Source organism: Myxocyprinus asiaticus, chromosome 44, assembly GCF_019703515.2.
Source record: "Myxocyprinus asiaticus isolate MX2 ecotype Aquarium Trade chromosome 44, UBuf_Myxa_2, whole genome shotgun sequence".
Classification (NCBI taxonomy): domain Eukaryota; kingdom Metazoa; phylum Chordata; class Actinopteri; order Cypriniformes; family Catostomidae; genus Myxocyprinus; species Myxocyprinus asiaticus.
Window position 1 is genome coordinate 9088329 of NC_059387.1, and position 25628 is coordinate 9113956.

Below are 25628 nucleotides of genomic sequence, written 5' to 3' on the forward strand. Positions count from 1 at the left end.
AGGCTAAATTGATATCTTTATAATACAATGAGGAAATGTCACATTTGAAATAAAAGTTCACCTGAATAAATGTGGATGTTGGGTTCCACTGCCTGAAATGGAAATATTGCTGGCAATAAGAGATGACCAACTGTGAATTCTAATCACTAAACACATGATTTGCATGAGTCAGTCAATACAGTAAACACAAAAAGTAGTTGATAATCACACCAAAAGTGTTTGTAGGGGTACTGTGTATGGGGTTACTTTTGTTTCATATTGACAAATGAAAAGAGATTTACAAAGTTGGTTCACAAATAAATTGAATCAGACCCACAAATAAATGTAAGGAGTTTCACATGAATGAGATTTATAAATATACGTTAGCTTCACAAAAATAAAATTAGATTTTTTTTTCTTTTCAACTCAAACACAACTCTGACCAGATTACTGGCATAGCAGATTTTGTACACCGTGTAATATAGGGTATTAATTTATGGTTTGTGCTCCTAAGATCATCTAATATGATTCATGTTTTATAAAGACACTATCTGTACTACTGATCTTTTGAAGTGTCTAGTAGTGTGTCTGTTTGGATCTGCCATGTAACATTAAGAGTAAAGGTTTTGACGACATGTCAGTTAAGAAACTTGTTTAAAATTAAAATAACATACAGTCAGCCAGGTTAGCTATAAAGCTAATGATCAGGACAGCTGTCGACATTTAACAAGACACTACATGTCTACAACTGAGAGAAATTGATACAAACCTTAGGTCACAGTATTCCTCTGATGACATCCGTTTCTTTAAAAGTTCGTGCCCTTGGAGCTTATCTGTATGTGCTTGATTCCATGCTCATGAGAGCTGTGACTCTGGTCCCACCCTGATAGTAAAACGAAGCATGATTGGTTGAAGATAGAACATGCTACGATTGGTCCAAGTAATGTGGCCGTTATCTGATTGGCTTGAGTAGACGATGGGTGGAGTCCACCTATTTGTAGATTTGTGTGCACGTCTTGACCCTAGATTTGTTTCAAAATCGACAAATGCGTGTGGCGATCCGCAAATGCACAGGAAGCGATCCACAAATGCACGCGATTCACAAATGAATGCTGGACAGAGTTGTGTTTGTGAGTTAAAAAATGTATTTGTAAATAATTTTATTTGTGAATTCACTTTATTTTTGTGAAATTCCTAACATATATTTATAAATCTCATTCATTTCATTTGTGAATTCATTTCATTTTTGTGAAACACATTTATTTGTGGATCTGATTCCATTTGTATGTTAATATGAAACAATTCCATCTCCATAACCGTGTGGCCATTATAACAAATGACTCATCGGAAAGCTTCCCTACATAAAGAACGTACTCCCCACGATTTCTCAACTCACGCCACTGAATTGCCTGAAATATCAATGGGGATTACCATATTCTGTGCATATGATTGCAACAGTTGTATTAAAAACAAATATGGACAAATTTTTGTTGAGGATTTACATTCTCTGTACTGTAGGTTGCATCTTACCGTGTTTATTTCACATTGATAGGAAATCAAGCAAGAAAGCCATGCAAACACTTATGTTCCTTATTAAGCAGTTATATAATGTGTAGCCATTTAACTATAGTTTGATAGTACACCATACGATAATACTATTGTACTGTAAGTATGGTACAAATGATTTAAAAAGGTTTGTTGACAGCTTCAGGTGCCAGTTCGACTGCTCCCTCTAGTGGCCAACATGAGGACATTTACAAACAATATCAACTTTTATTTAATGAACATTTCCCAGTTCACATACTCTGTCTTATTTAGTGAGCAACATTTGTGTAATGGAATCATGTGTTGAAAATAATGTCAAAGGTGCTCAGATGATGTACAATATTTCTGGTGGATTTTGAAGGATAGATTCATGAATGCTTTTTGGACTAATATTAGCCTTCCTCAAACCCCTTTGAGATGATTCTTTATTGAAATTTTAGTTGTAGAAAAATGTAAAACAATGTGAATTTGAAGCTCCTACAGCAGGTTTAAATGTATGGTCCTAAAATTTAAGGCAAACATTTGTCCACATAGTAATTAGCCTACAGTAAATATAGTGTGCAACAAGGTCTGTGGTATCAACATGCAAATTAATGATGCACTGTAGTCTATACCTCAACAGCTCGTACTTACTTACACTAGTATGCTAATAAAGCTGTTCAAGTTGCAGTGGAAGAGAATTAGCATTTTTGAGTCATGGGTTCCCTCAGAATTTTCCATAGGTTTTTACAACAGCAGTTTTAGATTGAGTAAACACTACTTGGATGTTTTGCTCTACAAAATAAATTACATACAGTCAAACGTGTTTTTTATGTTGCTAACAAGTTGCTAGATAAGGACTACAATGGTTTCCAGTTTCATCAGGCACGTAAACTCACGTGCTTGTGGTAGTTGTAGTCCTTAATTAGCAACCTGTTAGCACCGTACATTTTTTTTTTTTTTTTTAAACTGCTGCTTCAGAAATCACATTTGAGGTGTGACTGTGTGTAATTTATGTTGTCTTCAAGTAATGTTTACCGCAGACCTTATTTTACTCATAAATTGAAAATTTCCGAAGGAACCCATGGCGAATTAGCCTTCCAGGTTTGTCAACAATTTAACGTCACGACTGAACAGCTCTATTGGGACCCTTCGGTATACATGATTCTTTTAAGCAAAATAATAATAATAATAAAATAAAATACTGAGTGGACATCTCTTGAGGAAGTCTTCATAAAGGGAATGTGTGCTCACCCTGTAACCCTCAGTAATGCTAAAGAGTGGTATGTTTCTAACCACAGGTGTCCTCCTTTATTCATCTGTGGTTCAACCTTTCATTGAAATGAATCTCACCAAGGCATGATATGACAAGGCAAGGAATACTGCCATATCACACAACCCATACAGATGTACTTTTTTTTTTTTTTTTTTTTTTTTTTTAACTACATCTGGCTTTAGGCCTCTGGTTATTCATCATCTCTCAATGGAAATATCTGTGTGATTAAATGGAAACAAAATACTATGAAGTGTTCAAATTTAAAACATGTTTAACCATTTATGAGCCTAAATATGATAAAGTGAATCAAAGTGCATACATTTGAAATATTCCAGGTTAAACACAACTTACGCTTTATAGATAGCATCAGTGGCCTGCGGTCATTCACCACAGACAAACATTTTGTCTTACTGCATTCACAGTAATGCTCTTAGAATGAAAGCCTAACGTTTAAAGTAACCATAACACGTTTCAAAAGTATTTAAACATAATACTTGTTAGCATGCTAACTGCTAAACAACCTTACCTGTGCAAAATTATTTAAGCAGCTTCTAAAAAAACTAAATGTTTGATATCTTTGTGAGGGTACCAGTTATCGCCCTTTCAACATAAGCAGGATATGAATGACAGATATCCATAATTCAATTTTCACTAGTAACAATGCTAATTCTTGAGATCAGCAAGGAATTACTTTAACTGAACATGTAAATTTTTTATATCAAATTGCATTTGCACTAGTAAAAATGTTCGTTCTTGATATAAAATGACAATTACTCACAGAAATGCACATTCTTAATAACAAAACTAGATTTTCAAAAAGTAAATAAAAACTGTAACTGCATATTCACTAGTAGAATTTCACAATGATCTGTCATTTACTACTGTTCACAAAGCAATTACAGATTTCTATAATGAATTTCTTACTAGTTACAGCAATATACTACTTACTAGTAAAAACAATCATTTTGCTATCAATAATTATTATTGTTTAATTATTGTTACTAATGCAAATGTCCATTCCTGATATCAACAACTGAATTACAACAAGTCAAAATGCAATTTTTTTTATATATGACATTTGGTTTTCACTAGTGGCAATGCTCATGTATCTCGCAATGGATGTCAGCATTGCGATGTAGCATTTTGTCACGCTACTTCGACAAAGTAACTTGTTAACAGACAATTTCAAAATGTAACTAAGTTAATACTGTAGTTACTTCTGGTCCCCAAGACTGCTGCTTGACTCTAATTTTAAGTATATTACTATAAATGTTCCATTCATTTTTTACAAACCAAGGGACGAATCAACATTATTTTCTGTGGTAATCAACAGCAGGCAACAGATGCTGCTGACAGAACTCAAACTGAATATAACCCAGAATATTCCTTTAAAATCTATGTGATTCTTTTTCAAACCGAGTGCTACTAAATCAAAGCAGTATAAGGATTCCGTTAAGTACAGTTTAAGGCATATAATAATTCATTGGTTAACTCTGTAACAATATACTGGATGGCAGGGAGTTGTCATCTCATTAGAAGTACAGTCTGTCTGAAATAGCTCCCGGAAAATGGGTCATGACTTGCATGCGAATCCACCAATGCGGCTCCATAGGGTTGTACCGTGTGTAGGGCCATTTGGATGTGATGGCATCTGTGATGTCGTCTAAAACAGGATCAATTTCCCGTTGGCCCGTGTTGCAGTAGGAGCGCATAAGAGCCATGTACTGCTCGAAGTGAGCTTTCCCATAGTCCTCCTGAACACCAGGGGGCGCCTCCTTCCAGAGCTTCTCTGCTGTTGACGTTACTATATCGCGTGTTATGATGCCCGTGGCCACGATAAAGTTTCCTGGCTCGATGACAGAAACTTTGACACCCCAGGCCTTCATTTCATACCTGAGACAGTCCGAAAACGCCTCCACGCCATATTTGGAGACACAGTATGGAGATCGGAGAGCGTTTCCCATTCTGCCATACATGCTCGCCATGTTCACCACGCGTCCTGTCACCAAACAAACAAATAATGTTAAGACTAAGGTCTGCATGTAAACATACTTTTAAAGACATGTTCCAGGTTCAAAACATGTTATAAGCTCAAACAATATAATTTTGACTCATTCCTCAATAAAGTGCCTATTTTAAGTCTTCCATAGAATAATTATTAGTTCAGCTGTAGAACTGTCTTAAATCATCCTTTTAGCAGTGGTGCTATTTTTCAAGGTGGATGAACTTCTGGTTATGCATTACGACGTAATTTCTGTGGGTGCAAAAATTTTGTCTTCTGAGTAGGGTTGTACTAGCTGTGCTTAAAGGTGCTATATGTAAGATTGACAACAAGCGTTTGAAATGGGTACTGCAGTCCAAATTCAAAATATTGGAGAGTTGTCTGCCTCACCCCAGACTCGAATCTCATGCGGGTTGCCGGAATGCAACACGATTTCTGGGCTTTAAGCTGACTCCATCTTCCAAAGGCATCTCCAATATTTATCCTTGTTTTCCTAAACCTCTGGTCATGGTGGTTTTTAGATGGATGGCGAGGCTTTTTAGATCAGGTGGAATCTGTTATCTCCGATCCAGTTCGTTTGCCGGCTTCCATGGCTTTGGCACGCAGTGTTGTTTGCCTGCAAACTTGTTCAAATCTGGCAACCCGGTGGCGTTGAAATACTGTTGGTGAGTAGGCAGTGGGCAGGATCACACAGGCCAAAACACAAATTCCGGCCCGGAATGGAAACTTCAAAGTAGAATATACTGGCTGTAGCATTAGAGAAGCCAGTATTTCAACTTAGCATGTTTCCTAATTCTCTAAAGACATATTATGGTCATTTTATGATTTAATACAGTAAAAATATTACATATAGCACCTTTAAGGTCTCAATTCAGTTGGGATGTAAAGTTCAAACTAAGGGCTTAGTAACTACTAGTTAGTTTGTAACCAAGTCATTGATTAATTCTGTTGCACCACCCGTTCTTAAAGCAAAACTTAGCTTGTAGGTTGTAAGTTCCCCGTTAAGAAAAATGTAGTCACATAATATGACGTTTACCTTTATTGACCCAATGAGCAGCCTTAAATTTGTAAACAGAAGCGTTGAAAAGCCATGGATTTTAGTGTTTTGTTGTTATGGTTGATGTTCAAACCTTTTTTGGCTTCATGAAACTATTAGCAGTAATAAATTACATTTCCATTGAAATACGATACATTAAAAATAAAAAAAAGTAAATATAAATATAGTAACATTTAGGAATTGTAAAACTAATTCACTAAAAAAAATACTAAAAAGACTGGATTTTTTTTATTTTTTTTTTACACATTTATTTATTGTAGTATCAATATGGTCATGTAAACGCATTAAACGGCGTTCTTTTATCGGTGTAAGGTCATAATCGGCTTAAGTATAAACCGATCGACACAGGTACATTTTTACCCATTACCCCGACTTAGCGTAGCATAACATGTAAACAACTTAACCGGCATTCTTACCGGCTTATTCAAAGTACGCAAGTGTTGTGTGCATGCCTCTTCATGGTTTGACATCAAAAGCAGAGAATAACGCGATTATGTCCAATCTCATTTAAACGCATTTCCTTGCTTTGTCAGATTTTATAAATGGGATGAATTTTGGTTAGTTTATACATAGGGTTCCATTTCACTAACTGAATGGTGCAACATTCAAATACTTAGTAGTGCGTAAATGGCCATTGCTAGTCTTTACTAAGTTGTAACTTGCACATAGCTGGCACAACCAGTCCCTGGTCACATTGCCCCACACTAACAATGTATCAACTTGAACAATGATTGTGGTTCTCAAGGCCACAAATTCCAAATTGCACGTGATTGAACCACTGATCCATTAAGCTCAGTCCAAACATTCCTTTATTTTAGTGAAACATTGACAAGAGCTGCAACTGCAAAGAAACATTAGGGTACAGCGGGACTGAAGGTCCCCTGGGGTAAAAGGCACTTTTCATTTATTTTCTCCCAAAACTCTAAATAGCAACACAAACTACCACAACACTTTTCTAAACACCCATGTGTCACTGGCACTGCAAAATTTTCCTGATCCGTGAGGTCATCGCGTGTAATGTGTAAAGGTTGATATTTGAGGTAATTTGATCGAACATATATAAGAATGACTGATTTTATCACGCTTATTCTGAGACAAAATACTAATTTGTCCTTTTCAGTTTTGTTTTAGGTCATTACAACCTCAATTCAGAAAAAGTTGGGACAGTATGGCAGTATGGAAAATGCGGTAACACTTTGCAATAAGGTTCCATTCGTTAACATTAGTTAATGCATTAGCTATCATGAACAAACAATAAACAATATATGTTTTACTGAATTGATTAATCTTTGTTAACGTTAGTTAATACAAATACATTTGTTCATTGTTAGTTCATAGTACATTAACTAATGTTAACATACAACTTTTGATTTCAAAAGTTGTATGTTTTAATTGACATTAACTAAGATTAATAAATGCTGTAAAAGTATTGTTCATTGCTAGTTCATGTTAACTAATGTTCTTAACTAATGTTAACATATGGCAACTTATTGTAAAGTGTTACCGAAAATGCTAATAAAAACAAAAAGGACTGATGATATCCATTACTGACGAAAGATGATTAAGACTTTGACGTCTAAGGGGTCAGAGATCATGCACATTCAGAAGTGGTTTTCCAGCAGGATGATGCCAAACCACATACTTCCTGGATTAAAAGTGCATGACTGTGTAAGCAGAGAGTGTGTGTGTTAGTTTGGCCTGCCTGCAGTCCTGACCATCTCCAATATGGTGCATTATGAAGCGAAAAATATGGCAACTTAGAAATTGATCAACTGCACAGCTATAGACCTGTATAATTGATGAATGTGGGGAAATTCTGCTTGCTAAACTTAAACTGTGTCTTCAGTGCCCAAATGCTTAATAAGTGTTATTAGAAGAAATGGTGAAGTTACAAAGTGGTAAACACTCGACTGTCCCAACTTTATTAGAGTGTGTTGCAATAATCTGATCTGAAACATGTATATTAAAAAATAAATAATTCACTTAAATTAAAAATATTTAATAATATGTTCATGTAATGCTTTGAATATAGCACAGAGTGAACAGAATTTACAAATATCTCCTTTTTTTTTTTTTTAATCAAGCATTTTCCATACTGTCCCAGCTTTCTCGGAATTGGGGTTGTAAATAAAAAACAAACTAAAAAATGTTTAAAAGACCCACCCACTCTTAAGTCGAGGGAATAGAATTGTTATGAAGAATGTGGTTGGATCAGTCAGTGTGAGCCCACTTTGAACAATGGAGATTAGTTAGTTTACAGAATACCTGATGTTATAAAATGCCAAAAATGATTTAAATTAACAGGAAATGGTGAACCTTTTTTGAATACTGTCAGTTTTCTCTTTCAGGTGAACTACAGGTTCTGTCACGGTGGAACAACAGTTTTGAGAATCATCCTGAGCAAGTACATTAAACTGCCAAGTGCCAACACATTTATGACTAATTACCTGAATAATAAATTATATTCCGTTTAATGCCACAGACATTTGAAGGTACAGTAACTCTAGTATTGTTACCAGCACTGTAATGCAAAAACGCACATCAAGTACTTATAACGAGACCACAAGCTTGCGATGCGTTGGCCAAGCATTTGCATATGCATTTGCTTACAGTATGTTTCTGGCCTAAAGGTATATGATTATTACTAATTTGCAATTTGATTAAAAGTCAAAACAAGCAATTATTGGGGCCTGGGTAGCTCAGTGGTAAAATACGCTGGCTACCACCCCTGGAGTTCGCTAGTTCGAATCCCAGGGCGTGCTGGGTGACTCCAGCCAGGTCTCCTAAGCAACCAAATTGGCCCGGTTGCTAGGGAGGGTAGAGTCACATGGAGTAACCTCCTCGTGGTCGCTATAATGTGGTTCGTTCTCAGTGGGGCGCATGGCGAGTTGAGCGTGGTTGCTGCCGCGGTGGATGGTGTGAAGCCTCCACACGCGCTATGTCTCCGTGACAATGTGCTCAACAAGCCACGTGCTAAGATGCGCGGGTTGACGGTCTCAGACGCGTAGGCAACTGGGATTCGTCCTCCGCCACCCGGACTGAGGCGAATCACTACGCGACCACGAGGACTTAGAGCGCATTGGGTATTCCAAATTTTGAGAAAAAAAACAAAACAATTCTTTTACCTCTAGCTCTGCGGATAAGAGGCAGAAAGGCTTTGGTTACTCTGATGGTGCCCCACAGGTTGACCTCTGAAACTTGCTTGTACGTGTCCATGGTTGTGAACTCCACCTCACCGAACGTCGAGATACCAGCATTGTTCACCACCGCCCACAGACCTGCACAATTTTACGATTACAAATACAGTCAAACTTGGATTTCACAGGGGTTCTGAGATTTGTGTGTTTAATGATCTTTGACCATACCTTCTAAGAATCTTCAACAAATTCAGACCATACAATCTGAGGTCAAAAAGATAAGTCATCTGTCACCTTTCTCTGGGTCTTCCAGGTTGGCGGTCACAAACTGAACAGCCTGAGAGACCTGCTCCTCACTGCAGACATCCATCTGTACAACCTTCAGCTGTTCAGAATGAAGATTCTCCAGATCTTTCGCACCTTCTCCATCCTTATTTCACAGACACAAATTTTGAACAGTTGGAATCAGGGCGGGACATTATGACGGTACAGTGCGAAGGCAGACATGTGTAAACCGGTAGATATTCTGCTATAGTGTTCATGGGTCATTCTTCATTTGGATGGGCAGATGGTGTCCTTCAACTTTGCAAAATTAGAAATGGACTTTAAATACCAATAAGTGGTAAAATGCATGCATATTTGTATTCTGTAGTGTGAAAAAACTGAAAAGCAGTTATGCATGGTTAAAAGTTACATTTTTTTCTTTTAAAACAATAATATTTTACTTGGATTGAGAAATATGATAAAGAGGTCAATACAATTAATTTAACACAAATAAAGTGCTTATATTTTGAAAAAAGAATTTGGTTAACGTGTTTATTATTGTTTGGAAAAATACATATTTTGTGACATTTTAAGAAAAAAATGTGTCCCTCAACTTCATGTCTGTGGTGTTATCATAATGAAAATCACCCCATTAAGAAAACGGTGAATTCTATTTGGATTATTTATAAGTATATGTCATTGCAATGGATGGTTGATCTAAGGAGTGCATAGCGAGCTCATTCTTTCTTATTCATTTTCCTATATTTATGTACATTTCAGATTATTTTATGTGTCTGTGGGAATCATAACTTTCAGATTTGATCAAGTAGGTAAAGCTTCAGCTCCGAAATCTCCAAATGGGGGCGGGGTAATTCCATAAGGGGGAGGAGTCAGTCAAGAAGGGGGTGAGGTAAGCCCAGGAGAGGGTTGGACCAGCTCCAAAAGGGGGCGACACTTCCATGCATGGTTAGGTTGGGGCTCCCGCCCCTTTTTGGAGCTAGCCCTGCTAAATCCTTCTCGATTTGATAGATTTTAATCAACATTTTGGTAAATATAGCAAGTCTAAAATGTTCCTTGACTTTTAACCTTTTTTAAAAATGTCCAGATTTAAGAAAATTTATCCTACTGTCTTTTATGGTAACACCACAGACTCCACATTAACTTCACAGACAACAGACAGAAAGGTTCTATTTTTTATAAAAAAAATTTTTTAAAAAAAGCATACATTTTGCCTTTTGTCTGAGGTGTTACTTTAAAATATATCCGATTTCCTTCCTTCAGAGCCAATTAATCGTATCACTTGTAGTTTTCAGATCTTAAAGTGATTTTAATCCTTTAATAACTAAATATTAAGTTGCCACGGTTCATTTTTTCCATTTGTAAAAATATATTATTAAAATATGCAGATATACAGTATTAATAGGTAGTCTAAATTATTAATTGAATTAATTTCCGTCACGTGTTTGCCACGTTAACTGAAGAATGACCTTTATACAAAACTATATATCCACGGCACCATTTAAAAATGAGACACCATGCAGAAAACAATAACATACTCCACCAACTGTGTCACAGACGGACGCTTCTGTTGGTCATAATTGTGATTTAGTTTATTTTATGAAAAATATATAACTATATTATGAGCAATATATTGTTTTATACTGTAACTGTTATATAAAATTACTCATTTAAGGGTATAAATATATATTAATTTACTCATATTTTGATCATACTGCCCACCCCTATGAAAAACATTTTGTATAAGACTGTTGCAAACTATGCTATTGTAAAATTATTTGCAAGAATCTTGTGAAATGGATTTCACCATTTAAAACTAAACTTCCACCTTGACTTTAAACCCTTATATAATGCTCACATAGCAACTGTGGTACAACAGGCGCTAAACCCAGTTGCACGTTGCAAGAATAGTTGAGCCATTACCTTAAAAAGACAGGCTGCAAACACAGAAAAGCCAAGTCTGTGCAAGTGCTTGGCCAATGCCTGTCCAAATCCACTGTCACAGCCAGTAATAAGCACAGCCTTTCCTTCAACCTACAAAGGAAATATTATACAATATTACAACTGACTGTGCCAACAATTCACTGCCCTGGTAAAAAGCAAACTGGCACCTATGCATTAAAAAGGTGTGTGAATGTTTCATGTCAATCACACTAAAAGCATATTCTGATATACCACAATTAGAGAATTGCATGTTTGTGCGTATTATAAATACAGATAATTATCTTAAAAACGTTTTACTTTACCACTAATGAATTGCACAGCACTTTGCATAAATCTGACATGGCACACTGCATATGCATGCCAGCATTTGAGGCAAAAAGTAAAATATGTGTCCAAATGGCTTTGGAATGCTGTTTGAAGTGTTTTATATGCATATTATATGCATAAAGTATTGGTACCTTCACAGTGCCGCGGGGCAGTCGAGGCATGGCCACGTACAGTACGAAGAGCGCGTACATGAACACGATGCATTCCGTGACGCTCGCCTCCGGGAAGCCGCAGCAGCGCGCGATGAGGTTGAGGGCAGACGGCAGGCCGAAACCCAGGATGAGCGTGAGAAACACGGAGAAGATGATGAGCAGCGCGACTCTCACCAGCGGCAGTGCAGCCATCTTAAACCACTGTTGACCACTCGCGCGGAGGCGGGGCCATAGAGTCACCGTTCATGAATTATGCAGATTGATGCAAATTACTTCACGTTTACCTATTAAAAAGAGCGACTGATTTAGAGGGGAGGTACAGGCATAAATTAGGATTTTATTGGACTTATTTTGTCAAGTGACATTTTGATCATACAGTAAACTTAGTAATATTCCAGCTAACAATTTTTGGTTCCCAGAACTTTTCTAGAACGGGAATCCTAACGTTCTCTTTAGCCAAAGAACGTTAGAATTTTTTTTATTATTGTTTATTTATTTATTTTTTTACGGAAGTATAACGCTTCCCCAACGTTCTCCTAACGATTTTATTCCGATATCCTTTCTGCTACCTTGCTGTACATCGATAATAAATCTACAATATTGTTCTGATCTATTGCTTAACTAATCATTAAATAAGTTTAATTTTGGAGGATTAAATGAATATGCAAGATGCATTTCGTCCATTAATATGTAAGAATTGTTGGAACATGTTTATTATTTATTTATTTATTTATTATTTAGTTATTGCGTTTCCTACACTGTACCTCAGCACCTCATATGCAGATACTGAATTTGATTATTCCAACGTTTTGTATGAGATATTTTTAGATTGTCACACAAAAACCTCTCTGCAACGTTCTGGGAAGGTTAATTTATGGTTATAAAAAAAAAAACTAAAAATAGCCAAGAAAACGCACTCTCTCCTCTCTCTCTCTCTCTCTCTCTCTCTCTCTCTCTCTCTCTCTCTCTCTCTCTCTCTCTCTCTCGCTCTATTAAGTTGTCATACATAAACTTCCCTGTAACGTTATGTGGACGTTAGTTTATGATTGTATATATATATATATATATATATATATATATATATATATATATATATATATATATATATATATATATATATATATATATATATATACACACCTATCAGCCACAACATGAAAACCACCTGCCTAATATTGTGTAGATCCCCCTCGTGACGCCAAAACAGCGCCATGGTACACACCTGTATATACAAATATGATATATATATATATATATATATATATATATATATATATATATATATATATATATATACACCGATCAGCCACAACATTAAAACCACCTGCCTAATATTGCATCTGAGAATAGCATTCAGAGATTCTATTCTTCTCACCACAATTGTACAGAGCGGTTATCTGAGTTACCATAGACTTTGGCAGTTCGAACCAGTCTGGCCATTCTCTGTTGAACTCTCTCATCAACAAGACGTTTCCATCTGCAGAACTGCCGCTCACTGGATGTTTTTTGTTTTTGGCACCATTCTGAGTAAATTCTAGAGACTGCTGTGTGTGAAAATCCCAGGAGATCAACAGTTACAGAAATACTCAAACCAGCCCATCTGGCACCAACAATCATCCATGCGATTATCTAATCAGCCAATCGTGTGGCAGCAGTGCAGTGCATAAAATCATGCAGATATGGGTCAGGAGCTCCAGTTAATATTCACATCAACCATCAGATTGGGGAAAAATGCGACCTCGCAGGAAAGAAAGAAAGAAAGAAAGAACTAAACGGGAACATACAGGGGAATGTTTTACGTTTGTTGGGATCTCAGATTTTAGATTTTTCTTTTTAAATGATAATGCTGGTAAGGAGCATTATTTTGGTAAATTATGAGCCATTTTATCATAAATAGGGCAAAAAGGATGTTTATTTTCATGTACGATGTATTAAAAATGTTATTAAGGACATTGAATTGAGTGTTGTCTCTTCAATGGTATAAATTATTTACCTATTTATGTTATGTCACAAGTCTCCTGTGTTCTGTATTTTATTATGGATGTTGCTTGTTTGTTTGTTAGTTATTAATAGGTTATTAATTATTCTTGTTAGTAGAGGAATCATTTGATTTCATTATATGTTATCTGTCGGTGTGTGTAATGGACATGAAGCATTATAGTGATACAATATAAAGTTTCATCAAAGAAAAAAATCAGTAATGATGCAGTTTCACAAAGTTCCACAGACTGGTGCTGTAACACATTATGAGCCCAATCTATCAAAACAAGTTCAGATTTTGATAAACAGTGATCAAGTTGATTAAAAAAAATAAAAGTATTTATTATAAAATGATAAATTATTAATGCAGTTAGCATGATTTTGAGATAACTGAGATATTTTTTTATTTTACTTTTCCTCAATATGCATTAATATGTTTACCTGGCCCTAATACTTACATTAATAAAAAGGAAATAAATATACAAAAGGAATAAATAAGAGTGTTATAATTCTTAATGGCTTTATTTTGCAGTTGTATGGGACAGAGGCCCCGTAACACTGGATTAAAGAGAAACAGAGATACAAAAAATAGAAAAGAAAATCACAGACAAAAGATATACAGTAATAAAAGAGATGGTAAAGGCAAGGAAAGTGCCCATATATTGCACAGAGTAATGACAGCTGTAAACCAGAGAAAATAGTCAAACAGATCATGTGAAATGTAAAAAAAAAAAAAAAAAAAAAAAAAAACGCAGAGACTGTAACATTCAAAGGCATTGCCCCTTTAAAAGTGAAACATTAAGGTAGAGATTAAACTAAAGCTTGAAAAGTCAATTTGTCTTCCAGAATATGACTTTAGAAAAAAAGTTGGAATACGGTTTGAGGTTTCATTTATAAATGCTGGCATTGGCAATGAGATTTTGTTAAAACAAATCAAACTTTGAACACGAGGGGTGTCACCAAGTGCCAAAAGCATCACCATGTGAAAAGAAGAGTTGGCACGTGAGTGAACTGAAACTATATATCTTGCTAAAACTTCGTTTATAAATCCACATAATTGCTGTGCACTTTAGAATTCACATTTTGCATGAGAAGGTTTCGTGGTAAAGTTCCATTAACCCACAATAAGTGCTAGTTTCACAGTGTATGAAAAGAAAAAAAGAGGGCGACTAAGTGAACTGCAATGTGACAGTCTTAAGAAAGAATACGCTCACAAATTTCTTTCAAAGAGCATTGTAGCAGTGCATCTACATGTGCTTGAAATTTTCTCTTGTAAAACTGTATGGTGAGCATTCATGGTTTGTAATTCCCTCAACCCTTCCTTTTTATTTAAGGAAAGCGTCAAGCTTTTTCTGGATGTTGTCAAAAGAGTCTATTCCCATGTAGTCGGCCTGGCCCTGTTCCCATTTCTGCTTGCGCTCTGCTGAGGACATGGGCGGTGGAGCATCCTGACTCTGTGCAACATCCTCCTGACAAGAGATAACCGAGAAAATTAAGAGTATTAAATTAATAACATATTGGTACACTTTCAGCGCTATACAGTATGCCATTAATTTAAAGGGGGAAAAATACACTATTAGCAAACTGAAAGGTAATAGTTCAAGTTCAAAACAGCATCTTTGCCATGCTGTCAAATACCACAGAAAATGACCCCAGTTTTAACATTTCAAAAGAACCGTCTCATCAGAGTCATTCGTTTGGAAATCGTACTACACTAGATGCGCTGTGCGTTTCACACTAGATACAAAAGAACATTTACCCAAGTGCAATACATTGCCCCATAAGTGGATTACTGTAAACATGAATTTAAAAAAAAAATAAAAAAATTAATACTTTTTTTTATTTTTCCCTTTTTCACCCAATTTGGAATGCCCAATTCCCAGTGCGCTTTTAAGTCCTCGTGGTCGCGTAGTGATTCGCCTCAATCCGGGTGGCGGAGGATGAATCCCAGTTGCCTCCGCGTCTGAAATTATTATTTTGTATAAAACTGTAATAAGCAATCACAGTGTTTATGCTGAGGTCTGACCTCACAGCCGGAGTAGAAGGGCTGGTCTCCATACTCTCTGAGCAGCATGGGCACCACTTCACTGCTATACAGAGCCCACCACTCCAGGAGGAAGCTGGGGTAAGACACTTCCTGAACGTCCCCTCGCACTCTCCTCTGCTTAGGGTCGTACGTGTAGCTCCATGGCTTCATCTGTCCCAGGAAGTGGACAACTTTAGCATTTGCACCATATCTGAAGACAGAAAAACATACAAATTAAAGCAAAGGCTTTATTCAGCATCTGTCTGTAAGGTTTATGAATGCATTTGTATGGTGGGCCAAAAATAATGAGAATTATTATTATTTATTTTTTTTCTCCCCTTTTCTCCCCAATTTGGAATGCCCAATTCCCAGTGCGCTCTAAGTCCTTGTGGTGGCGTAGTGACTCGCCTCAATCTGGGTGGCGGAGGACGAATCTCAGTTGCCTCCATGTCTGAGACCATCAATCCGTGCATTTTATCACGTGGCTTGTTGAGCACGTTACCGTGGAGGCTTCACGCTATTCTCCATGGCATCCACGCACAACTCGCCACGCGCCCCACCAAGAGCGCGAACCACATTATAGCGACCACGAAGAGGTTACCCCATGTGACTCTACACTCCCTAGCAACCGGGCCAATTTGGTTGTTGTATTTCATTACAACAACCCTCTGGATTTACTGTCATTATGTACACTTGTTTTTCCAAACCTGTATGCCTTTGTAGAAGTAGTTTAGCAATAAATCCGGAGTATTATTTCCCATACAACAAACGAACACTGTCAAGCTCCAAAAATTATTAAAAAAATTACACCATAAAAGTACCATAAAAAGTAGGCAATATCACTTTTACTTCATGTGATAAACACTCTGAACTGTAAGTCATTACTCACTGAAAATCGCCCTCTACACTGTAGCTCCACTGTAGTCTCAGCAAGCTTTGCACTTTGGGATTTTTGTGCATTCTTCAATGCAAATGTTTTGATTAGCCCTTAAATGCATGTTTCGTCAAACATTATTACCACAGGTCTTAAAGGAACAGTTCACCCAAAAATGAAAATTCTCTCATTTTTCACTTACCCTGATTCCATCCCAGATGTGTATGACTGTCTTTCTTCAGCAGAACACAAATGATGATTTTTAAAAGAAGATAGAGCTCTGTCAGGTCCTTATAAATGGGTGCCATCAGGCTGCTGGCTGTTAGACAGTCCAAAAGACACATTTAAGCAGCATAAAAGTAATCCACACGAATCCAGTTGATCAGTTAATGTCTTCTGAAGCAAATCGATAAGTTTTTCAAAAATGAAATTGATAATTAAAACTTTATTAACTTTTAAAAAGCACTTCCTGCCAGCAGTTGACGCATCACGTAGCTGTTGTGTGACGTAAGCGTGTCGGTGAGTTCACGCGAGAATTCGGAAGAGGCACTTAATAACAACAGAAGAATGAATGTCACGTGAGAGTTTGGCCATTTCAAACAGCATCAGAGCCCTGGAAGGAAGCGCCATTTTAAAGTTAAAAACATTTAAATTATCGACTTGTTTCTTATACAAACCTATCGATTTGCTTCAGAAGACATTCATTGATCGACTGGAGTCGTGTGGATTACTTTTATGCTGCCTAAATATGCCTTTTGGACCATCAACCAGCCAGCAGCCTGAGGATACCCATGTACTTGAAGTACCGGAGAGAGCTTTATCTTCTTTTAAAAATCTTCAATTGTGTTCTGCTGAAGAAAGACAGACATACACATCTGGGATGGCATCAGGGTAAGTGAAAAATGAGAGAAAGTTTGGGTGAACTAGTGACCCAGCACACATGTATCTATCACAAATGGATCTACAAAGATAGTGTATAGTGATAGTGTAACATTTTCAAAGCATTTTAAAACAAGTAGAAAATAACAGAATATAATATGATTTCTTTTATTTTCGTGGTTTTATTTTCCATATCAAAAAGATGATGTAACAAATGAAAACAGTATTCATTACTTCCATACTGAAATTTTATGAGATGCAACTGTCTATCAAACACATATTGAGCTACACATAACAAATAAGCTACACATAAGCTTCACAAATGTATTTTCTCAGGTGCTTATTGAGTCTACTCTTAAAGAGCACCTATTATGGTTTTTCAAATATTACCAATAAAATCAAAGTGCACAACAAATGGAGTTATTGACTCCCAAAAGAAAGAACCGATTTTGAACATCTGAAACGAGTCGTTAGTAATTCCAGACGCGAACAGCTTTGACCCGCCCTCAAACACTACACTAAGCGGTAGACCAATCACAACAGACTGGGACATCTGACCAATCAGAGCAGAGTAGGCTTACTGAAAGGAGGAGTTTAGAAAGAATCCTTTAGAATGGATCATTGAAGGAGTCGTTTTTGACACTGGGAAAAGAAGGTAATGCTGCAATTTAAATTATGAGCAAATTAAAGTGTTTTATTACCTTGGATGCATGTAAATCTATCGTATGAGACCTTTAAAACAAAATTAGGCATGTTTAAAAACCATAATAGGTGCTTTTTAACAGACTTACAACTTAGAGAATTTCAGTAGTACACCTAAATGGCAATAGTCATTTCATATACTGTTCACATGTTGTACTTGCTATAGTTTACTTCCATATTGCTTCTTGTGAAATTGCCATTTCAAATATAAAACAATAAGTCAATCACTCAAACAACAGTGCCACCTCGAGTAACAAATGGCACTTATAATGTGTACAGTATATATACAGCACACACACACAAACATATATATATATATACAGCATATATATATATATATATATATATATATATATATATATATATATATATATATGAAATAATCATAAAAATATGGTTTATGGAAGTGCAAACATACATTAGAAGACTATTACATTACATACCTCACTCACAACCATATACACTTTTGGCAATCAAGCAATTAGAAAACATATTTTTTGCAGTTTTACTTTAAAAAAATGAATGAGGTAAAGGGGGTCCCAGCTCAGTATAGACCCTAGGTACGAATTTAAGGGTAAAAATAATTGGAGAGCATCTGTGGACTGCAATTATCAAACAATTATATCACAGATTTTCAACTGAAGTCAAGTTTAGGCTCTGGCTGGGTGGGTCATTCCAGAATATTAACCTTTTCCCACAAGCCATTGGAAAACAGTTTTCGTAATTTCATGTGTGCTTTGGAAATGCACATCCGAAGTTTCTCCCATTCTTCTTTGCAGGACCTCTCAAGCTCCATCAGGTTGGATGGGGAGCGTCAGAGCACAGCCATTTTCAGATCTCTCCAGAGATGTTCAATCGGGATCAAGTCTGGGCTCTGGCAGGGCCACTCAAGGACATTCACAGAGTTGTCCCGGAGCCACTCCTTTGTTATCTTGGCTGTGTGCTTATGGTCGTTGTCCTGTTGGAAGATGAACCTTCGCCCCAGTCTGAGGTCCAGAGCGCTCTGAAGCAGGTTTTCATCAAGGATGTCTCTGTACATTGCTGCATTCATCTTTTCCTCGATCCTGACTAGTCTCCCAGTTCCTGCCGCTGAAAAACATCCCCACAGCATGATGCTTCCACCACCATGCTTCACTGTAGGGATGTATTGGCCAAGTGATGAGCGGTGCCTGGTTTCCTCCAGACATGACGCTTGCCATTCAGGCCAAAGAGTTCAATCTTTGTTTCTCATGGTCTGAGAGTCCTTCAGGTGCCTTTTGGCAAACTCCAGGCAGGCTGTCATGTGCCTTTTACTGAGGAGTGGCTTCCGTCTTGCCACTCTACTATACAGGCCTGATTGGTGGAGTGCTGCAGAGATGGTTGTTCTTCTGGAAGGTTCTCCTCTCTCCACAGAGAAATGCTGGAGCTCTGTCAGAGTGACCATCGGGTTCTTGGTCACCTCCCTGACTAAGGCCCTTCTCCCTGATCGCTCAGTTTGGCCAGGCAGCCAGCTCTAGGAAGAGTCCTGGTGGTTCCAAACTTCTTCCATTTATGGCCACTGTGCTCATTGGGACCTTCAATGCTGCAGAAATTTTTCTGTACCCTTCCCCAGATCTGTGCCTCGATACAATCCTGTCTCGGAGGACTACAGACAATTCCTTGGACTTCATGGCTTGGTTTGTGCTCTGACATGCACTGTTAACTGTGGGACCTTATATAGACAGGTATGTGCCTTTCCAAATCATGTCCAATCAACTGAATTTACCACAGGTGGACTCCAATCAAGTCGTAGAAACATCCCAAGGATGATCAGTGGAAACAGGATGCACCTGAGCTCAATTTTGAGTGTCATGGCAAAGGCTGTGAATACTTATGTACATGTGATTTTTTTTTTTTCATTTTTGATTTTTAATAAATTTAAACTTCTTTCACGTTGTCATTATGGGGTATTGTTTGTAGAATTTTGAGGAAAATAATGAATTTAATCCATTTTGGAATAAGGCTGTAACATAACAAAATGTGGAAAAAGTGAAGCGCTGTGAATACTTTCCGGATGCACTGTATATATAGAAGTATTGATGGTGCCGTGGATGGCTGCCTCGGTGTGGAGCTCCTCAGTTCTTTCGTTGTTTTTGTTTGTTTGTCCTGTGTTTAGTAATCGTTTTCCAGTCAGTTTTAACAGAGACAAATTGCTGAACATTCGACGTTTAAGACATTCGACGTTTAACAACGTTAAAGAGGATGTGCTGTCCTAATTTGGAAGCGCTCTTTATTAACTGTAAGCCTTTCTACTCACCGCGGGAGTTTTCCTAGTTTATTCTGGTGAGTGTGTATATCGCACCAAACGCGTGTTTGAATGCGCCGCTGCAACAGCTGGCTGATCAAATCACAGACACAGAACAACAATACCCAGACTCAGTTATTATTATTCTTGGGGATTTTAACAAAGCAAACCTCACACGTGAACTGCCCAAATACAAACAGCACATCACATGCCCCACCAGAGACAGGAACGTACTGGATCATTGTTACACAACAATAAAGGATGCATATCGCTCTGTCTCTAGAGCAGCTTTGGGACTCTCTGATCACTGTCTGGTTCATCTTCTTCCAATCTACAGGCAGAAATTAAAATCAACCAAGCCAGTAGTAAGGACTGTAAAGAGATGGACCAATGAAGCAGAGCGGGAACTACAAGCCTGCTTCGTTTGCACAGATTGGAGTGTTTTTGTGGCTGCAGCCACAGACCTGGACGAGCTCACAGAGACTGTTACATCATATATCAGTTTCTGTGAGGATATGTGCATTCCTACAAGGACTTATTTAATGTTCAACAATGACAAACCGTGGTTTACAGCAGAGCTCAGGCAGCTTCGTCAGGCCAAAGAGGATGCTTACAGGGGTGGGGATAAAGTCTTGTACAATCACGCCAGGAACACACTGAACAGGGAAATCAGAGTGGCTAAAAGGAGATACTCTGAGAAGCTGAAAAACAAGTTTTCTGCTAACGACCCTGCATCAGTGTGGAGTGGCATGAAACAACTCACAAATTACAGGACTCCTACCTCCAACCCTGTAGGGAACCAACAACAGGCTGACGACCTGAATGTGTTCTACTGCAGATTTTACAGGCCCAATCTCACACCCCACACCCACTCTGACCTTCACTTCACACAAACACCAACACCTCCTGCAACCCCCCTCCTCCCCCCTCCTGCTACTCAACCTGCACTTAAGATCTGTGAAGATGATGTGAGCCACGTTTTTCGGAAACAAAAGACGAGGAAGGCTTCAGGCCCAGATGGCGTCTCACCAGTGTGTCTTTGATTCTGTGCTAACCAGCTGGCCCCCATCTTCACACAGATCTTCAATAGATCACTGGAGCAGTGTGAAGTCCCATGCTGCTTCAAACGATCAATCATTATTCCTGTCCCAAAGAAACCAAAAATCACAGGACTTAATGACTACAGACCTGTTGCCCTGACGTCTGTGGTCATGAAATCATTTGAGAGACTGGTGTTGGCCCACCTGAAGGACATCACTGGACCCTTTCTAGATCCCCTTCAATTTGCTTATTGAGCAAACAGGTCTGTGGATGATGCAGTCAACATGGGATTGCATCATATCCTGCAACATCTGGACAGACCAGGGACATACGCAAGGTTCCTTTTTGTGGACTTCAGTTCAGCTTTCAATACCATCATCACAGCTATACTCCAGAATAAATTACACCAACTCTCTGTTCCCATGTCTATCTGTCAGTGGATTACCAGCTTTCTGACGGACAGGCAGCAGCTTGTGAGAGAGGGGAAACTCACTTCTAGCACCTGTACGATCAGCACTGGTGCCCCCCAGGGATGTGTGCTCTCCCCACTACTCTTCTCCCTCTACACCAATGACTGCATCGCCAAGGACCCCTCTGTTAAGCTCCTGAAGTTTGCAGACGACACCACTGTCATTGGCCTCATCCGAGATGACGATGAGTCTGCATATAGAAGGGAGGTTGAACAGCTGGCTGTCTGGTGCAGTCAAAACAACCTTGAGCTGAACATGCTCAAAACGGTGGAGGTCATTGTGGACTTTAGGAGAAACACTCCAACACTGACTCCCCTCACCATTCTAAACAGCACTGTGGCAGCAGTGGAGTCATTCAGGTTACTGAGCACTACCATCTCACAGGACCTGAAGTGGGAAACCCACATTGACTCCATTGTGAAAAAGGCCCCGCAGAGGTTGTACTTCCTTTGCCAGCTGAGGAAATTCAACCTGCCACAGGCGCTGCTGATACAGTTTTACTCAGTGGTCATTGAGTCTGTCCTCTGCACTTCAATAACTGTCTGGTTTGGTTCAGCTATGAAATCAGACATCAGAAGACTACAGAGGACAGTTCGGACTGCTGAGAGGATTATTGGTTGCCCCCTGCCCTCCCTTTAAGAACTAAACACTTCCAGAGTGAGGAAAAAGGCTGGAAAAATCACTCTGCACCCCACTCACCCTGCCCACTACCTTTTTGAACTGTTGCCTTCTGGCCGACACTTCAGAGCTCTGAGCACCAGAACCGTCAGGCACAGGAACAGTTTTTTCCCTTTGGCTATCAATCTCATGAACAGTTAAATTACCCCATTGAGCAATAACTATGTGCAATACACAGTTTAGTCTTTTTTATATTTATCCAACACATTCAACCTCTTCTGCCATTTCATTCCTCTGAAAAAAAAAACAAAAAAACATTTGCACTGTACATAAAAGATTTGTATTTGCACTGTACATAACAGATTGTATTAGATTTGCACTACCCATGTGTATGTGTGTATGTATGTATGTGTGTGTCTGTACGTTTTGATGTCAATTTTTATTATTATCTATGTCTTGCTGCTGTTTTTGTATTGTTTTTGTATTGTTGTACACTGGAAGCTCCTGTCACCAAGACAAATACCTTGTATGTGTAAACATACATGGCAATAAAGCTGATTCTGATTCTGATATATATATATATATATATATATATATATATATATATATATATATATATATATATATATATTATTTCCTAATAAGCCTGCATTCTAAAAAAGTATTAAAGCAAAGGAGAGAAAAAAGGGAGCTCAAGTGCCTATGCATGCAATATGAATGTGAGGGTAAGCAGCTCTATTTTGAGATTTTGAGGGTTACTTTCACAAACTCATACTCTTTCACTTTCTCTCTCTTCCTCAGCTCTTGACGACTGTAACCTGATGTTACACCTTGGGCAGCCTTCATGTGACCCATGTGTGTATCCTCTTACAGTCCGATCTCAAGGGCCATATTAGAGCCATGTGACTTAAACAGACTATGAGTCTCAAACAGCTCCCTAGTTCAGTAGTCAGGGCTCCAATCAGGGAGTCAGCCATTTCTAGGGACATCACAGTCGCAAAATTGTTCCAGTGCACTGAAACGTTCACTCCATAAAAAAACAGGGAGCACTGTATCTCTCTTTGTTCCCTTACCGGAAACATCGTCATGTCTTCTGAAGTCTTTCAAGTAGTTAGAGAACGAGCACAAGTGTAAAACTATGAATTCCAAGCCTTATTTTCTCTTAAAAAGAGATGTTGTTTGTAATGTCTTTCATCCATAATGACCATTAAGGGAAACAATCTTTTAAATATTAGAGCTGTTAGAAGAAAATAAAAAATACACTCCTTTATATTTTTATGATTTTATTTATGTCATGTCTTTTTAATAATAACACTGTATGTTTGAATATCAATGGGAATGTACGATGGTGTGATTTATACTGTGATGTAGTTGATTAACACCAGCCGTATTTTAATGTGCAAGCTCATAATTGTGTTGCACATAATTAAGTCATAAATATCCCAATGCTTAGTGGATGAACATCTTGCTAGTGCCCGAATTCGTGTTCATGATATATTTATTCACAACATAGGGATCAAGGGAGCTAACTGAGAGGCACCCAGAGTCACTAGTGCTAAGCAGTCCTTAATGAAGGAGTCATACTTACTGTTTAAATGCTGGTAGGTACGTGTAGATTGCTATGCTGCTCATATTATAGATGAATGGAAGGTGTTTTGTGATATCAGCTGTTGACCAATCACTGAAGAAGCCGTTCAGGACTCCTTGGTCCCCTCCTGATGGACAAACAATACAGCATTAATAAATACTAAATCACTGCCAAAATAGGAATAGGATATATTCAGATCTTTTCATGAAGGTTCTGCAAACACTCTACCGTTTGCTATTGGTCGGACAACACTTCACCTTTAAGATGTAAGTAAAACACTTTCAGCACCTTTAAGCTCTTTGTCAAGAGTAAACATTGAGAAGAGTTCATCCATGTGCTTACTAATTTAAAAAAGTCCTTGAATACAGTATCTAACAAAGGTCAAGCTCTGAAAGAGCAGCCTAGTTTCTGCGTGCTTGTTCAAAGGTCACGAAGAACATATATAGCATACATTACATAGCGACATTTCAGAGACATGGATATGCATGTTAAAAGCATGACCAATACTGGACCATACCAACAGACAGAAAGAGCTGCATTAACACCAAACATTGACATACTGTTTTATCAGCCTGTATTAAGACTCTAGTGTTTGCTATATGGTGAGAAGGAGATTGTTGCGTGGTTGAACTCAGAAGCCAAGAGTGAAGAGGGAGAAGGGTAATAATAATAGCACACTTGCAGACATGCAGACAGCAATGGATAGTGCTGCTGGCTTTGTGTTATACAAACAACATCTTGTCTGATGTCTGATGTCAAGCCTCTAAAATATAATTTGACTCTTGATGGATGTACTGTTGCCTCGTCTTCTACAGCGAAGAGCTTGGGTGTTATATTTGATACCATTCTGTCCTTTGAAAATCACATTTCCAATGTTTGTAGAACAGCATTCTTCAACCTCATAAATATTGCTAAGTTACGACACATGCTCTCTGTTGCTGATGCCGAAAAACTAATTCATGACCTCAAGACTAGATTATTGTAATGAATTACTGGGAGGATGTCCAGCAAGTTCAATAAATAAACTTCAATTGGTTCAAAATGCAGCTGCCAGAGTGCTGACTACAACCAAGAAATACAATTATATTAGCCCAATTTTGTCGTCGTTACATTGGCTACCTGTTAAATTTCATTAAGTACATACAAAGCTTTGAATGGTCTAGCTCCACAGTACTTAAATAACCTTCTGACATGCTATATTCCATCACGTTCATTAAGATCACTAAATTCTGGCCTGTTGATAATTCCAAGAATATCAAAATCCACAAAAGGAGGTACATCCTTTTCATATTTGGCTCCTAAACTATGGAATAGTCTCCCTAACACTGTTCGGGATGCAGACACACTCACTCAGTTTAAGTCTAGACTAAAGACTCATCTAGTTAGCCAGGCATACACCTAATTTACCCTTCAACTCACAATTAGGCTGCTTTAGTTAGGTCTGCCAGAACCAGAAACATCTATCATTATCTATAACTCTGCATAAAATTTAACGGCATCTACGCTA

General features: G+C 37.9%; 3 protein-coding genes across 4 annotated transcripts in view; 1 reads left to right on the forward strand and 2 right to left on the reverse strand.

The window, feature by feature from the left end:
* Positions 1 to 9409, forward strand: part of LOC127434224 (cytoplasmic protein NCK1-like) — a 73674-nt gene extending 64265 nt beyond the window's left edge. Inside the window, exons 6-7 of one of the 2 annotated variants that reach the window (XR_007896001.1) lie at positions 8187 to 8242; positions 9289 to 9409. The gene's annotated coding sequence lies outside the window, so the exon portion shown is untranslated. The remainder of the gene's footprint in view (positions 1 to 8186; positions 8243 to 9288) is intronic. The other variant, XR_007896002.1, reaches the window with a different exon arrangement.
* LOC127434226 (D-beta-hydroxybutyrate dehydrogenase, mitochondrial-like) lies at positions 414 to 12510 on the reverse strand. The gene is made up of 5 exons (XM_051686794.1): positions 11660 to 12510; positions 11181 to 11291; positions 9270 to 9405; positions 8964 to 9116; positions 414 to 4778 (listed from the first exon to the last, which is right to left on the reverse strand). The coding sequence occupies exons 1-5, from the start codon at positions 11870 to 11872 to the stop codon at positions 4312 to 4314; spliced, it is 1080 nt and encodes a 359-aa protein (XP_051542754.1). The 5' UTR covers positions 11873 to 12510; the 3' UTR covers positions 414 to 4311.
* A 568-nt stretch (positions 12511 to 13078) lies between these two features.
* LOC127434656 (glycogenin-1-like) overlaps positions 13079 to 25628 on the reverse strand; it is a 28784-nt gene continuing 16234 nt past the window's right edge. The window contains exons 5-7 of the mRNA XM_051687548.1: positions 24122 to 24248; positions 15687 to 15897; positions 13079 to 15129 (exon numbers count right to left, since the gene is read on the reverse strand). Of these exons, the coding sequence (XP_051543508.1) occupies positions 14986 to 15129; positions 15687 to 15897; positions 24122 to 24248 (482 nt within the window). The 3' untranslated portion in view covers positions 13079 to 14985. The remainder of the gene's footprint in view (positions 15130 to 15686; positions 15898 to 24121; positions 24249 to 25628) is intronic.

What these genes read in the sequence shown, in the direction of transcription:
- LOC127434226 (XM_051686794.1), bottom strand. Translation starts at nt 11,872, where the DNA reads ATGGCTGCACTGCCGCTGGTGAGAGTCGCGCTGCTCATCATCTTCTCC. An exon ending in TGCCCCGCGGCACTGTGAAG is followed by an intron (nt 11,292 to 11,659) that starts GTACCAATACTT and finishes TTTCCTTTGTAG; the next exon opens with GTTGAAGGAAAGGCTGTGCT. An exon ending in CCTGGAAGACCCAGAGAAAG is followed by an intron (nt 9,117 to 9,269) that starts GTGACAGATGAC and finishes AAAATTGTGCAG; the next exon opens with GTCTGTGGGCGGTGGTGAAC.